Below are 16,717 nucleotides of genomic sequence, written 5' to 3'. Positions count from 1 at the left end.
GCTGGACGGACTTATTGAAAATTGTACCACTCGTGTTAATCCCTGCTCTTCGTATTATGCCTTCCAAAGCGATGTTGAATAGCAGACACGAAAGACCAATACCTTGCCGTAACCCTCTGCGGGTTTCGAAGGGACTCGAGAATGCCCCTGAAACTCGAACTACGCACATCACCCGATCCATCGTCGCTTTGATCAACCGTGTCAGTTTATCCGGAAATCCGTTTTCGTGCATTAGCTGCCATAGCTGGTCCCGATCGAATGTATCATATGCGGCTTTGAAGTAGATGAATAGATGATGTGTGGGCACGTTGTATTCGCGGCATTTCTGCAGTACTTGGCGAATGGCGAACACCTGGTCCGTGGTGGAGCGTTCGCCCATAAAACCCGCCTGGTACTGCCCCACGAACTCCCTTGCAGTTGGTGCTAGTCGACGGCATAAAATTTGGGAGAGTACCTTGTAGGCGGCGTTCAGAAATGTAATTGCACGGTAGTTGCTTATCGGCCTTTTTGTAGATGGGACACACGACACCTTCTATCCACTAATGCGGGAAAACTTCCTCCTCCCAAATCTTGGTAATGACTCAGTGCAGCGCTCTAGCCAGTGCCTCACCACCGTGTTTAAATAGCTCTCCTGGTAGTTGGTTAACCCCAGGGGCTTTGTTGTTCTTCAGCCGGGCAATCTCCTCCTGGACTTCCTGGAGATCCGGAACCGGTAAAATTATATCCTGCGCGCGTTCTCCCAGGTCCATCACCATACCGCCATCTTCGTCTACCACATCGCCATTCAGGTGCTTTTCGTAGTGCTACTGCCACCTTTGGATCACCTCACGCTTGTTCGTAAGAAGGTTCACGTTTATGTCCTTACACATATCAGGCTGTGGCACGTGGCCCTTACGTGAACGGTTCAACTTCTCATAGAACTTTCGTGTGTTATTAACGCGGTGCAGTTGCTCCGTCTATTCACGGTCTCGATCTCTCTTCCTGCTGGTGCTTTTTCCTCCGGAAAATCGAGTTTTGTCTGTTCCGCGCCTGTTTATATCGTGCCTCGTTCACCCTCGTGCGGTGTTGCAGCAATCTCGCCCATGCTGCATTCTTCTCTTCCACTAACTGCTCACATTCGCCGTCATACCAGTCGTTTCTCTGATGCGGGGGCACCGTGCCAAGTGCAGCGGTTGCGGTGCTACCAATGGCGAATCGAATATCTCTCCAGCCATCTTCAAGAGACGCTGCGCCTAGCTCCTCTTCCGTTGGGAGTGCCACTTCCAGCTGCTGCGCGTATTCTTGGGCTAGTGTACCGTCTTGTAGCCGCCCAATGTTAAGCGGCGGCGTCCGATTTCGACGTGTGCTGTACACCGTCGAGAGTTTTGAGCGCAGGCATCCTGCTACGAGGTAGTGGTCGGATTCAATATTCGCACTGCGGTAAGTGCGGACGTTCGTGATGTCGGAGAAGAATTTACCGTCGATTATAACGTGGTCGATTTGGTTTTCCGTTCCTTGGTTAGGTGATCTCCATGTGGCCTTGTGGATATTTTTGCGGGGACAGAAGGTGCTTCGGACTACCATTCCGCGGGAGACTGCGAAGTTTATGCATCGCTGGCCGTTGTCATTCGATACGGTGTGCAGACTATCCGGTCCGATGACCGGTCTATACATTGCCACCCTTCCTACCTGTGCGTTCATGTCACCGATGACGATTTTGACGTCCCGCAGTGGGCATCCATCGTATATCTGCTCCAGATGTGCGTAGAATGCTTCTTTCTTATCGTCGGGTCTCCCTTCGTGTGGGCAGTAAACGTTGATGATGCTATAGTTGAAGAAACGGCCTTTAATCCTCAGCTTGCACATCATTGCGTTGATTGGCTGCCACCCGATCACACGATGGCGCATCTTACCCAGAACTATGAAGCCGGTTCCTAGCTCGTTGGTGGTGCCACAGCTTTGGTAGAAGGTAGCCGCTCGATGCTTTTCCACACTTTCTGTCTTGTCCAGCAAATCTCCTGCTGCGCCACGACGTCGAAGTTGCGGGGATGTAATTCATCGTAGATCATCCTGTCGCAACCTGCAAAACCTAGCGACTTTCAGTTCCATGTTCCAAGCTTCCAATCGTGATCCTTTATTCGTCGCCTAGGTCTTTGCCGATTATATCGAGTCGCATTAAAGGGTGATACGGTCAAAATTTGGTCAAGGGAAAACGCGTGTAAATCGGTGAAATCGTTTATTTAAAAATCGAATTAATTTTCTTTTCAAGTTCAATTAGTATAAAATTCTGGAAAAATATTTAGTTAGGCTTCCGCTTTTCCAAATCCGAATTGCCAGGCCTTACGCTTGATCCCTGTCATCAGATTTTGTACAGCCACCTTGTCCACCTTCTTCGCCGCAGAAAGCCAGTTTGCCTTGAACTGCTGCTCGTCCTTAGCAGTTTTTTTGGTCTTCTTTAGGTTCCGCTTGACAATAGCCCAGTACTTCTCAATTGGGCGGAGCTCTGGCGTGTTGGGAGGGTTCTTGTCCTTGGGAACCACCTGCACGTTGTTGGCGGCGTACCACTCCATGGTCTTTTTACCGTAATGGCAAGATGCCAAATCCGGCCAAAACAGTACGGAACAACCGTGTTTCTTCAGGAAAGGCAGCAGACGTTTATTCAAACACTCTTTCACGCAAATTTCTTGGTTGACAGTCCCGGAAGCTATGAAAATGCTGCTTTTCAAGCCACAGGTACAGATGGCTTGCCAAACCAGATATTTCTTTGCGACCTCCAGACTTCCTGGCTGTCGACAAACGTATCCCAAACACTTTAATTACATTTGTAATGGTTGATTTGGCAACTTTTAGCGATTTTGTGCGAACTTTGCGTGCGAGTAGCTCTTATTTTCGCGATGCGCGAGCAAAATTTTGATACGCTGCTCTTCTTGCTTGGACGGCATTTTGACAACTGAAGAGTGAATTCCAAAATCAAAATAGGAGCAACATTCTACACACACACACCTTCAAAATGAGGGGTGTTCAGGTTTTTTAAATGCAAAATTGAAAGAAATACGTCAAGTTGATATTGACCAAATTTTGACCGTATCACCCTTTATCTCTTATATTGTTCGTAATTATTGGTTTTCCAGGCGGCTTATTGGGCCTGCGCAAATCTCCTGCCTCGTCAGAGGGCCGTCGTGTCCGGGCTGTTTAGCGTCCCACCTAACACTAGGACTTGGGCTTGTGCGCTTTGAGCGGCACATGGTCGCTTTGGTGGGGTCTACTTGAGGATACATGCAGCTTTTTATAGAGGTTTAACAGGACCCACAAAACCCCACCAAATCCTAGACAAGCCCCACATCTCGCAGATGGCCTGGGGAGGGATCGTCAAGCCCTTGGACATACTTCCTGCTGCCCGGAACCGATGGATGCGGTCTTCAGAATCAGATTTTAAGCCAAAATAAGATTTATTTGAATTTCGTCAAATTAGTTGCCTATCTCTACTTTTTTGTCTAACACTCCTGTACTGTACAAACTGTGCAATGTACAAGCGGATCCCTGCCACCCATCGGATACCATAAATCGATGAATGAATGATCTTTACCGTATCCGAACAAGTAGGCCTATTTAAATAGCGCCACACAGCGTCATTTCCTTGCTGTTTTAACGCTCTTTGCGTAGATCTCGCGTCGTCTCTCATCAGTGTCACTAGGCACACATATCAAAAGGGGCACAGTTGATGACTGTTTTCAATTGTCGATTGGCTCTAGATATCTGTTTTCGTATACTTATCCATGAATATTGAAACCTCACATTTCATCACATACATCATTTTTGAAAATGATTCAAACATCTGTGGTGCATTTCCAAACCTAGCACGACAGACGAAGATCTTTGTATGGAAAAAATGTTCGTACCCAATCTGTGGAAACTTTTTCCCGAAAAAGAAAAAAAACTTCTAAGATCTCTTTGTAAACATCATTTGTGATTTGTGGTTTGGTTTCTGAAAATCTATAATTAATTTTGATTAATCTGTGTAATTTTTAATACTGTAATGCGTGTTCACTGCTGAAAAAAAGAGAAGCAAAGCAATTTGCACTCCAATATTTTGTTCTTGATTGTTATTGAAATGGGTACGTGTTCATGAATTGAAAGAGCAGTAACCATTATCTTTATTTTCGTGGTTTTCAGGCTCTTCAATATCATTTTAAGTATGTTATTTGACTCTTTTACAGCTAGCTCACAGCTTTACTGCTTGGTCTTTACTCAAGTTAAGGGTTTTTCTAGAGCGATGTTTTTTAATCCTCCTAATTCAATTGAAAATACATCCGTGTGTCGACATTCATTGAATTTTATATAGCCTTAGTTTTTTGTATAGATTTGAGATTTGCAATTATCTAAATGCTCCAAAACTCTATTATTCTAGATAATTTTTATTTTCTGAATGCGGTGGATGCTTGATGTTATTCCATTAAAACAAAACCTTCGAACCCTGCCAACAATTACATCAGCTATTGGAGTGAATAAAACTAGGACAAGAAAACAATCCTTTATTGTACAATAAAATAAATCAATAACAATATGTATTAGATGTTTAATATGTCCCTTGCTGCACAAGGAATAGACGCCAACGGTGGTGATCATCGCATCAACGATAGATACGTCTCTAAAGCTCCGTTCGTTTGGCCGTATTCGACAGCCTGTAATGTATTGGCACCAAGTGGATTAAATATAGCTTCTATCCCACTATTTCGCTGCTCGCTCATTGCACAGAATGACGTTATTTATTCCCAAAGCTAAAGAGCATCTCCTCGTGTTTCCACGTTCCATTCACCTTTCAATCCATCCAATTGCGTCAAAACATGTGAGCCATTGCTCATCAGCTGCTTCTGAACTCTTCCGTTTTAGTTGTTGTGTTGCGATATTTGATCTTTGTACATCTACTTTTTTCCCCTATGTGCATGTTTCCGAAAAACATCACTTCAAGAAGGTATAAAGATAAAGATCTTCTTGATTTGAATTTTCAAAAATACTTACACTAATTCTGTTTATGCTCTTAGAGTCGTTTAAAATGTAGCTGTTGGTTAACCCATTTCCAATCAAGGAAACCATTAACAAGATTCCACCGACAATAAAGAACGACATACATATCTAATGATAAATATACCATTTTTTCATGCGCTTCATGCATCCCATAGATGACGCTGTCCACGAATCGACCGCTCTACGAAGAAGAATGGTTCCACGGAGTGCTGCCCCGCGAGGAGGTGGTCCGATTGCTGCGTAACGAAGGCGACTTCCTGGTGCGCGAAACGACCCGCAACGACGAAAGCCAAACCGTGCTCAGTGTCTGCTGGAACGGACACAAGCACTTCATCGTTCAGACCACGGCCGAGGTAGGGGGTCCCGACTGACGTCACAAGTTAACGAGTCTTTCATCTAGTAATCTTTCATGTTTCTTCTGTAGGGTCATTACCGTTTTGAAGGTCCTGCATTTCCCAGTATACAAGAACTGATCCTGCACCAGTACCAATCGGAGTTGCCAGTAACGGGACGATCCGGGGCGGTTCTTCGCAAACCAGTATTAAGGGAACGGTGGGAACTGAGCAATGACGATGTGATACTTTTGGATAAGATCGGACGGGTAGGTTCAACCGTTGTAACAATCATCACAGTAGAGCTCATGAAGATGTATCAAATTTCTTTCTCAGGGTAACTTCGGCGACGTATACAAAGCGAAACTGAAATCGTCAAAGAATACCTCGGTGGCGGTGAAAACGTGCCGGATGACGCTACCTGAGGAGCAGAAGCGAAAATTCCTCCAGGAGGGACGCATCCTCAAGCAGTACGATCATCCAAACATCGTGAAGCTGATCGGTATCTGCGTGCAGAAGCAACCGATCATGATTGTGATGGAGCTGGTTTCCGGTGGGTCGCTGTTGATGTTCCTGAGGAAGAATGCGACGACTTTGACGCAAAAGCAGCTGATGGCGATGTGCCGCGATGCGGCGGCAGGTTAGTTCCGTTGACAACTTATTTTTCAGTGTAATTAAAAATTATTTTTAATAGCAACTTATACTGCCATTTCCGGAGTGGTAGACTAAATAAAAAAAGTTTTTAAAACGTCTAATACGGTCAACGTTCAAAAGGGTGGGTCTTTCTAATGAAGCCCAAAGTACTTTCTAAATATCTCACGTCCAAGTCTGTGGGATTTGAGGACCAAGTCCAAGCAACCTTTTGTGGACCAAGGCCAAGTGACTTACGGTCCAAGTCCAAAGGAATTTAAAATCAAAGTTCAAGAGGCTAACTATTCTAGTTTAATGGACTTGGGACTTGAGTCCGTCTGTACGTCTGAACTCACTGACATTCGTAATTCAACTGATCCCGACAGACGTCGGTCTATTTTATTTAAGGGCAGCGTTCATTTGCCATAATTGTCTGGTATAAAGCAAACTCATTATTCCGAGCACCAAATTCAGGTACATATTAGTTCAAGTCCAAGAGTTGCGGTCCAAGGCCAATGAACTTAGGGTCGAAAGCCAATGGACTTGAGGTCCAAGTCTAAGAGACTTGCGGTCCAAGGCCTAGGGACTTGTGGTCCAAGTCCAAGGGACTTGCGGTCCAAGTCCAAGGGACTTGCGGTCCACGTCCAAGGGACTTGCGGTCCAAGTCCAAGGGACTTGCGGTCCAAGTCCAAGGGACTTGCGGTCCAAGTCCAAGGTACTTGCGGTTCAAGTACAAGGGACTTGCGGTCCAAGTCCAAAAGAATTTGAAATCCAAGGTCAAGAGATTTATGGTCCTAGTCCAAGGGACTTGTGATCCAAGGTCAATAGGCTTTAGGTTCAAGGCAATGGGATTTGGGGTCCAAATACAAGGGACTTGCTACCGAGTCTAATGAGCTGGCGGTTCTATGTCAAAGTACTTGCAGTCCAAGTTCAAAGGACTTGCAGTCCAAGTTCAAAGGACTTGCGGTCTAATTTCAAATTACTTGCGGTCCAAGTCCAAGAGACCATACAAATTTCCACGGAGTTACGGCCCTGTTTTATCACTTATAGATATGACTTAATTATTTATGGTATCTATGGAGGTTTAAACAAATTCACTGATGCTAACATTCGATACCTCTTTCAGGGATGCGCTATCTGGAATCGAAGAACTGCATTCATCGGGATCTCGCTGCTAGAAATTGCCTAATCGGCAATGAGAACATTGTCAAAATCTCAGACTTCGGAATGTCTCGCGAGGAAGAAGAATATATTGGTAAGTAAACATAGTCCTAATTTAACATATTTAAATAATCCATTGGTCCACCTTCTATCGTAGTGTCGGGAGGAATGAAACAAATTCCCATCAAGTGGACCGCCCCGGAAGCTCTCAACTTCGGCAAGTACACTTCTCTGTGCGACGTATGGTCGTACGGCATCCTGGTGTGGGAGATCTTCAGCCGTGGTGATACGCCCTATTCCGGGCACAGCAATTCCCGTGCTCGCGAGCGCATCGACGAGGGCTACCGAATGCCCGCTCCGGAAAACACCCCGCCAGAGATGTACCGATTGATGCTGAAGTGCTGGTCCTACGAACCGGAAAATCGGCCACACTTTGACGAGATCTATACCGTGGTGGACGCCTTGATGATGTGCGCCAAGGACTAGCGAAGGACCAAGGCGACCGCGGCTCCGCTGCGGTCCAAACAACGATGTCTTTCTTGCAGCAGTAGAAGACCAAAGCCAACTGCGGCGTTCTTCGCGAAACGGCAACCGCGTAGAAGGGCGTACCTTTGCTCATCGGTAGCCATGGCGGTGGCCGCCAAAGCTTAATGGTTCTCGTTGTTTTAATTTATTTCTGTATGATGCACTTAAGTGGTTGATCCCCATTGCAGCGAAAATTTTCATTTTATCTAGGTTGTCGAACCCGGTTCATCGTTTTAGAAAATAATCATGCCGCCAACATGGCACTTCTCGTCCTTGGGTAATAATTATTTCTAAACGATAAGACCGGAATCAAAATTTTTGGAAGATTCATTAAGTACGCCACGCGAGCTGTCTTCGACCCCGCATGTCCCTTTTATGCACACACAGAAAGCGTAATGTACTGCATGAACGCTTCCTTAGAGATTTTTATCATCGGGAACAGAACTATTCTGAGCCTTTGATACTGGAAAAATGCAAGGATCATATTACGCAAGTGTTAGAAAGTATCTCTTGAGTTGCCTGCTTTTATATTCCGTTAAACAACGAACAAGTGCACAAAATAATGTTTTTTATGGAAATGTCGATATAGTTGAGATTTGTTTGGTAATTAGAGAAAGATTTAGGTATCGTTTATGAACAGATTGTATGACTGTGCTGAAAGTGGCCAAAAATAAGAAAAGAAACGAGAGAATGATTGTTAGCTAGTGATAGTGTACGTAATCTGAAGTGAGTTGAAACTGAGAAGAGGGAAACATGTTTGTGATGTGACAAGATTTTATCGAATTAGTTAAGGCGTTAGCTTGTTAGGCAGTTTATATCTATGAATTGATCTGAAAGTATATCGTAATAGTAACTCAAAAAAGGAACAACATACAGACCTAAACGCTTATGCTAGCAAATGGACGCGCTGGAATGACTTTGATGTAAGTATTTGCATGCCAGGCTTATTTAAAATTTAGAGGATTATTACAATTGAACCACACTAATATTCGTTCATCGAGAATCGTTATTCTTCTCAAAATACTGTAAAAGTAAGGTTTCTCCGAAGTGTTCCGCCGTAGGAACAGTGTTTGGCTTCCCCTCTATGAAAGCATTTCTGCCATTTCCTCTCTCCAAGCCGTAGAGGGGAAGAAAAACCAATTCCTTGCCTAGGCGAACTGGAAGCACGTATCCAACGGTTTATATACAAATACAAAACATTAAACAGCATATTTAAATGTAATACTCTCTTTTGATCCTACACAACAGAAACTACTAGAAACCGACTGCTACTAAATGCAACTACATACATACTTACAATTATAAGTTGAAGCAATTTTGGAATCGAATTGAACGAGTATCCTTCGAAAATCAAAATACAACTGTAATATTTACATACTATAATAATAAATATTACGCTTAAAGTATTTTATAAAAAAAATGCAAACGTTGTGAAATGTAGGCGATTTTATCACGTCCCTTTTCTATTTATGATCGCACGACATTGTATACCTATGAACCACGATGCTTCTCCGATATCCTTGTATGTTCTTCATGAGCAAATGGATGGTTTCAATGGCAACAGACCCGACAACAAATTAAGGACAACGAATGGAAAGTCGGATCATGGAACGTGAGAACATTGAATAAACCCGCACGTGGTGAGCTGCAGAAGCTCGGCGTAAGCGTGGCAGCAATCCAGATTCCAGCAAATACGGTGGCCCAAAACCGAAGAACGTGAATTCAGGAGCAGTGGATCCCATCGCAAACACTTCATTTAAGTGTCTCATCTACTATTTATAGCGGCGGAGACAGAGCAAACGTGGAGTTGGCTTAATGGTGATCGAGAAGCAGATGAAGTGAGTAATCCGGTGGAAGCCAATGAGCAACCGCATTTGTGTGACATGAAGGACACATTCTCCAACTACAGCCTGATCAGCATATATGCCCTTGAACGATATGCCTGATGACACGAAGGATGCGTTCTTCAGGAGTTTTGATAATTTATTTATTTATTTATTACCAGACTAAGGCCGGAGTGGCCTGTGCAGTACACAAAAGTATTCTCCATTCAGCTCGGTCCATGGCTGCACGTCGCCAACCACGTAAGAAGGTTCCCGTTTATGTCCTTACACATATCAGGCTGTGGCACGTGGACTTACGTGAACGGTTTAACTTCTCATAGAACTTTCGTGTGTTATTAGCGCGGAACAGTTGCTCCGTCTCTTCACGGTCTCAATCTTCCTGTTGGCGCTTTTTTCCACCGGAAAATCGAGTTTTGTCTGTTCCGCGCCCGTTTTCATCTTGCCTCGTTTGCCCTCGTGCGGAGTTGTAGCAATTCTCGCCCATGCTGCATTATTCACTTCCACTAACGGTGCTACCGGTACGGTTGCGGTGCTACCAATGGCGGATCGAATATCTCTCCAGCCATCTTAAAGAGACGCTGCGCCTAGCTGCTCTTCCGTTGGGAGTGCCACTTCCAGCTGCTGCGCGTATTCTTGGGCTAGTCTACCGTCTTGTAGCCGCCCAATGTTAAGCCGCGGCGTCCGACTTCGTACACCATCGAGAGTTTTGAGCGCAGGCATACTGCAACGAGGTAGTGGTCGGATTCAATATTCGTACTGCAGTAAGTGCGGACGTTCGTGATGTCGGAGAAGAAATTACCGTCGATTAGAACGTGGTCGATTTGGTTTTCCGTTTCTTGGTTAGGTGATCTCCATGTGGCCTTGTGGATATTTTTGCGGGGAAAGAAGGTGCTTCTGACTACCATACCGCGAGAGGCTGCGAAGTTTATGCATCGTTGGCAGTTGTCATTCGATACGGTGTGCAGACTCCCTTCCTACCTGTGCGTTCATGTCACCGATGACGATTTTGACATCCCGCAGTGGGCATCCATCGTATGTCTGCTCCAGCTGTGCGTAGAACGCTTCTTTCTCATCTTCGGGTCTCCCTTCGCGTGGGCAGTGCACGTCGATGATGCTATAGTTCAGCGGTTCTCAACCTTTTCCTTGAGAGGTACCCCTTCGAACTTTTGCAATAATTGAGGTACCCCCTCTCGGGTACTTTGGGTACAAATCAATACGGCCAATCATCTTAAAAAAATAATTCCGAACCTCTTGAAAGTAGTTTTCGAGTCACTTGAAAGGAGGCTCCTTTTGCATCTTGAAAGGACGCTTCTGAACCTCTTGACAGGAGGCTTCCAAGCCTCTTGAAAGAATTCCGAGCTTCTTGAAGCGATGCTTCTAAACCTCTTGAAAGAAGGCTTTCGAACCTCTTAAAAAAGGGATCAGAGCCTCTTGAAAGGAGGCATCTGAGTCTCTTGACAAGAGGCTTCCGAGCCTCTTAAAAGGAGGCTTATGACCCTCTTGAAAGGAGGCAACCTGACCACGTGAAAGAAGTCTTCCGAACCTCTTGAAAAGAGGCTTCCAAGCCTCTTGACAGGAGCTTTCCAAGCCTCTTGAAAGGAGGCTTTTGAGCCTCTTGAAGGGAGGGTTCTGAGCCTCTTGAAAGAAGGCTTCTGAGCCTCTTGAAAGGATGCTTCGGAGCTTTTTTAAATGAGGCTTCTGAGCCTCTTGAAATGAGGCTTCTGAGCCTCTTGAAAGGAGGCTTCTGAGCCTCTTGAAATGAGGCTTCTGATAGGAGGCTTCTGAGCCTCTTGAAAGGAGGCTTCCGAGCCTCTTGAAAGGAGGCTTCCGAGCCTCTTGAAAGGAGGCTTCCGAGCCTCTTGAAAGGAGGCTTCCGAGCCTCTTGAAAGGAGGTTTCCGAGCCTCTTGAAAGGAGGCTTCCGAGCCTCTTGAATGGAGGCTTCCGAGCCTCTTGAATGGAAGCTTCTGAGCCTCTTGAATGGAGGCTACTAAGCCTCTTGAAAGGCGGCTTTTGAGCCTCTTGAAAGGAGGCTTCTGAGCCTCTTGAAATGAGGCTTCTGAGCCTCTTGAAAGGAGGCTTTTGAGCCTCTTGAATGGAGGCTTCTGAGCCTCTTGAAAGGAAGCTTCTGAGGAGGAGGCTTTTGAGCCTCTTGAAGGGAGGGTTCTGAGCCTCTTGAAAGGAGGCTTCCGAGCCTCTTGAAAGGAGGCTTCCGAGCCTCTTGAAAGGAGGCTTCCGAGCCTCTTGAAAGGAGGCTTCCGAGCCTCTTGAAAGGAGGCTTCCGAGCCTCTTGAAAGGAGGCTCTCCAGCCTCTGGAAAGGAGGCTTCCGAGCATCTTGAAGGAGGCTTCCAGCCTCTTGAAGGAGGCCTTCCGAGCCTCTTGAAAGGAGGCTTCTGAGCCTCTTGAAAGGAGGCTTCTGAGCCTCTTGAAAGGAGGCTTCCAGGCCTCTTCAAAGGGGGCTTCTGAGCCTCTTGCGAGGTGGCTTCCGAGCCTTTTGAAAGGAGGCTTCCGAGCCTCTTGAAAGGAGGCTTCCGAGCCTCTTGAAAGGAGGCTTCCGAGCCTCTTGAAAGGAGGCTTCCGAGCCTCTTGAAAGGAGGCTTCCGAGCCTCTTGAAAGGAGGCTTCCGAGCCTCTTGAATGGAAGCTTCTGAGCCTCTTGAATGGAAGCTTCTGAGCCTCTTGAATGGAGGCTACTAAGCCTCTTGAAAGGAGGCTTTTGAGCCTCTTGAAAGGAGGCTTCTGGGCCTCTTGAAATGAGGCTTCTGAGCCTCTTGAAAGGAGGCTTTTGAGCCTCTTGAATGGAGGCTTCTGAGCCTCTTGAAAGGAAGCTTCTGAGGAGGAGGCTTTTGAGCCTCTTGAAGGGAGGGTTCTGAGCCTCTTGAAAGAAGGCTTCTGAGCCTCTTGAAAGGATGCTTCGGAACTTTTTGAAATGAGGCTTCTGAGCCTCTTGAAATGAGGCTTCTGAGCCTCTTGAAAGGAGGCTTCTGAGCCTCTTGAAATGAGGCTTCTGATAGGAGGCTTCTGAGCCTCTTGAAAGGAGGCTTCCGAGCCTCTTGAAAGGAGGCTTCCGAGCCTCTTGAATGGAAGCTTCTGAGCCTCTTGAATGGAGGCTACTAAGTCTCTTGAAAGGAGGCTTTTGAGCCTCTTGAAAGGAGGCTTCTGGGCCTCTTGAAAGGAGGCTTCTGAGCCTCTTGAAATGAGGCCTCTGAGCCTCTTGAAAGGGGGCTTTTGAGCCTCTTGAATGGAGGCTTCTGAGCCTCTTGAAAGGAAGCTTCTGAGCCTCTTGAATGGAGGCTTATGAGCCTCTTGAATGGAGGCTTCTGAGTCTCTTGAATGGAGGCTTCTGAGCCACTTGAATGGAGGCTTCTGAGCCTCTTGAAAGGAGGCTTCTGACCCTCTTGAAAGGAGCCTTCTAAGCCTCTTGAAAGGAGACTTTTGAGCCTCTTGAAAGGAGGCTTCTGAGCCTTTTGAAAGGAAGCTGCTGAGCCTCTTGAATGGAGACTTCTGAGCCTCTTGAATGGAGGCTTCTGAGCCTCTTTAATGGAGGCTTTTGAGCGTCTGTCTTGAATGGAGGCTTCTGAGTCTCTTGAAAGGAGGCTTCTGAGTCTCTTGAAAGGAGGCTTCCGAGCCTCTTGAAAGGAGGCTTCCGAGCCTCTTGAAAGGAGGCTTCCGAGCCTCTTGAAAGGAGGCTTCCGAGCCTCTTGAAAGGAGGCTTCCGAGCCTCTTGAATGGAAGCTTCTGAGCCTCTTGAATGGAGGCTACTAAGCCTCTTGAAAGGAGGCTTTTGAGCCTCTTGAAAGGAGGCTTCTGGGCCTCTTGAAATGAGGCTTCTGAGCCTCTTGAAAGGAGGCTTTTGAGCCTCTTGAATGGAGGCTTCTGAGCCTCTTCAAAGGAAGCTTCTGAGGAGGAGGCTTTTGAGCCTCTTGAAGGGAGGGTTCTGAGCCTCTTGAAAGAAGGCTTCTGAGCCTCTTGAAAGTAGGCTTCGGAGCTTTTTGAAATGAGGCTTCTGAGCCTCTTGAAATTAGGCTTCTGAGCCTCTTGAAAGGAGGCTTCTGAGCCTCTTGAAATGAGGCTTCTGATAGGAGGCTTCTGAGCCTCTTGAAAGGAGGCTTCCGAGCCTCTTGAAAGGAGGCTTCCGAGCCTCTTGAATGGAAGCTTCTGAGCCTCTTGAATGGAGGCTACTAAGCCTCTTGAAAGGAGGCTTCTGAGCCTCTTGAAAGGAGGCTTCTGAGCCTCTTGAAAGGAGGCTTCTGAGCCTCTTGAAAGGAGGCTTCTGAGCCTCTTGAAAGGAGGCTTCTGAGCCTCTTGAAATGAGGCCTCTGAGCCTCTTGAAAGGGGGCTTTTGAGCCTCTTGAATGGAGGCTTCTGAGCCTCTTGAAAGGAAGCTTCTGAGCCTCTTGAATGGAGGCTTATGAGCCTCTTGAATGGAGGCTTCTGAGTCTCTTGAATGGAGGCTTCTGAGCCTCTTGAATGGAGGCTTCTGAGCCTCTTGAAAGGAGGCTTCTGAGCCTCTTGAAAGGAGCCTTCTAAGCCTCTTGAAAGGAGACTTTTGAGCCTCTTGAAAGGAGGCTTCTGAGCCTTTTGAAAGGAAGCTGCTGAGCCTCTTGAATGGAGGCTTCTGAGCCTCTTGAATGGAGGCTTCTGAGCCTCTTGAATGGAGGCTTCTGAGCCTCTTGAATGGAGGCTTTTGAGCGTCTGTCTTGAATGGAGGCTTCTGAGTCTCTTGAAAGGAGGCTTCTGAGCCTCTTGAAAGGAGCCTTCTGAGCCTCTTGAAAGGAGCCTTCTGAGCCTCTTGAAAGGAGGCTTCTGAGCCTCTTGAAAGGAGGCTTCTGAGCCTCTTGAAATGAGGCTTCTGAGCCTCTTGCATAAAGGCTTCTGAGCCTCTTGAAAGGAGACTTTTGAGCCTCTTGAATGGAGGCTTCTGAGCCTCTTGAAAGGAAGCTTCTGAGCCTCTTGAATGGAGGCTTTGAGCCTCTTGAAAGGAGGCTTTTGAGCCTCTTGAATGGAGGCTTCTGAGCCTCTTGAAAGGAAGCTTCTGAGCCTCTTGAAAGAAGACTTCTGAGCCTCTTGAATGGAGGCTTCTGAGCTTCTTGAATGGAGGCTTCTGAGCCTCTTGAAAGGAGGCTTCTGAGCCTCTTGAAAGGAGGCTTCTGATTCTCTTGAAAGGAGGCTTCTGAGCCTCTTGAAATGAGGCTTCTGAGCCTCTTGAAAGGAGGCTTCTTAAGGACTGTATCGAAAATAAGTTATCCACTTTCAAAGTGTTACTACTCTGAAGCTCATGAAGGTATTGGTTTGTTTTACCCTGCATTCGATGTATTCATAAGTTTCAAATCAGAATTTGTTTGTTTGTTGAAAATCTGTTTTTTCCGATGTATCGCAAATTGAAAGTGATATTGAGATTCAAGTGTTGGACGCATGGCTCCGTTAGAAGGGCATCGAGATGGATAATTTGACCAAGCGTTTCGTTACCCACCCCCAAAGGTAAAAATGCATGGTCAACAAGCTTGGGGAATACTACACGTTCGCTAACATGTAGAAAAAGGAAGAAAATTAAAATCAAGTGACCGGAATTTGGACCAGAAAGTAATCATTTTATAAAACGAGGTATCAGGTATCAGGTATCAGAACGTCGGCTCAGGAGGCACGTTCCCCTCAATTTGGGAGATTTGTGCCATCGCCTTCACTGGCCTTTCTCATCATTTACCTGACGGAAAAGGAAGTGAAAAGGGGAAAGGAAGAGGAAGTGAAGTTGGAAAGGAGAATGGAACCATTTATAGGAAAGCCAATTATGTGGACTTACACGCATTCAGCTAGGGACTAAAGAGAGGTCACAAAAACACAGAGGACGTAACAATGGACGAACGTCAAAGACGAAACACAGAGTGCACTGTGAAAAACGCATAATGCGAATCCATATAGGTGACAATCACAAAATACATTGTAAAAATCGCATAATGCGAATCCATATAGGTGGCAATTTGTTGAAAACTAAGTAAAACACATATTCATAACCCCATTCTTATTGAACCTCACGTTGAGATAGAACAAGAGTAGCCGAACCCGAACGTCAAGAACGAAACACAGAGTACACTGTGAAAAACGCATAATGCGAATCCATATAGGTAACATACACAAAGTACATTGTAAGAAAACGCATAATGCGAATCCATATAGGTAACAATTTGTTGAAAACTAAGTAAAACACATATTCATAACCCCATTCTTATTAAACCTCGCGTTGAGATTGAACAAAAGTAACCGAAGCCGAACGTCAAGGACGAGACACAGAGTACACTGTGAAAAACGCATAATGCGAATCCATAAAGGTAACATACACAAAGTGTAAAAAAGACGCAAAATGCGAATCCATATAGGTGGCAATTTATTGAAAAAAAAAAAACATTTTCATAACCCCATCCTTAATCAACCTCAAGTTGAGATTAAACAAGAGTAGCTGAAGCCAAACATCAAAGACGAAACACAGATTACACTTTGAAAAACGCATAATACGAATCCATATAGGTGACAAACACAAAGTACGTTTTAAAAAAAAACGCATAATGCGAATCCATATAGGTGAAAATTTGTTGAAAAACTAAGTAAAAAACATATTCATAATCCCACCCTTATTCAACCTCAAGTTGAGATTAAACAAAAGTAGCTGAAGCCGAACGTCAAAGACGAAACACAGAGTACACTGTGAAAAGCGCATAATGCGAATCCATATAGGTGACAAACACAAAGTACAATGTAAAAAAAAATGCATAATGCGAATCCATATAGGTGGAAGTTTGTTGAAAAACTAAGTAGAACACATATTCATAACCCCACACTCACGTTGAGGATGAACAAGAGTAGCCAAAGCCGAACGTCAAAGACGAGACACAGAGTACACTGTGAAATACGCATAATGCGAATCCATATAGGTGACAATTTGTTGAAAACTAAGTAAAACACTTATTCATAACCCCACTCTTATTTAACCTCACGTTGAGATTGAACAAGAGTAGCCGACGCCTAACGTCAAGGAAGAGACACAGAGTACACTGTGAAAAAACGCATAATGCGAATCCATATAGGTAACATACACAAAGCACATTGTAAAAAACGCATAATGCGAATCCATATAGGTGACAATTTGTTGAAAACTAATTAAAAGACATATTCATAACCCTACTCTTATTTAACCTCACGATGAGGTTGAATAAGAGTAGCCGATTATC

The 16,717-nt window shown here is 45.4% G+C and overlaps 1 protein-coding gene across 6 annotated transcripts in view; it reads left to right on the top strand.

The window, feature by feature from the left end:
* The window catches only part of LOC134222632 (tyrosine-protein kinase Fer), a 259,025-nt gene extending 249,953 nt beyond the window's left edge, over positions 1–9,072 (top strand). For all 6 annotated transcript variants that reach the window (XM_062701793.1, XM_062701796.1, XM_062701797.1 and 3 more), the window contains 5 exons: positions 5,160–5,357; positions 5,429–5,605; positions 5,673–5,976; positions 7,093–7,221; positions 7,285–9,072. In XM_062701793.1, the coding sequence (XP_062557777.1) occupies positions 5,160–5,357; positions 5,429–5,605; positions 5,673–5,976; positions 7,093–7,221; positions 7,285–7,613 (1,137 nt within the window). In that variant the 3' untranslated portion in view covers positions 7,614–9,072. The remainder of the gene's footprint in view (positions 1–5,159; positions 5,358–5,428; positions 5,606–5,672; positions 5,977–7,092; positions 7,222–7,284) is intronic.
* The last annotated feature ends 7,645 nt before the right edge of the window (positions 9,073–16,717 follow it).

This window comes from Armigeres subalbatus, chromosome 1 (genome assembly GCF_024139115.2).
Source record: "Armigeres subalbatus isolate Guangzhou_Male chromosome 1, GZ_Asu_2, whole genome shotgun sequence".
Taxonomy (NCBI): Eukaryota; Metazoa; Arthropoda; class Insecta; order Diptera; family Culicidae; genus Armigeres; species Armigeres subalbatus.
The sequence above is the reverse complement of the archived record's forward strand: the minus strand, read 5'-3'. Positions and strand labels throughout refer to the sequence as shown.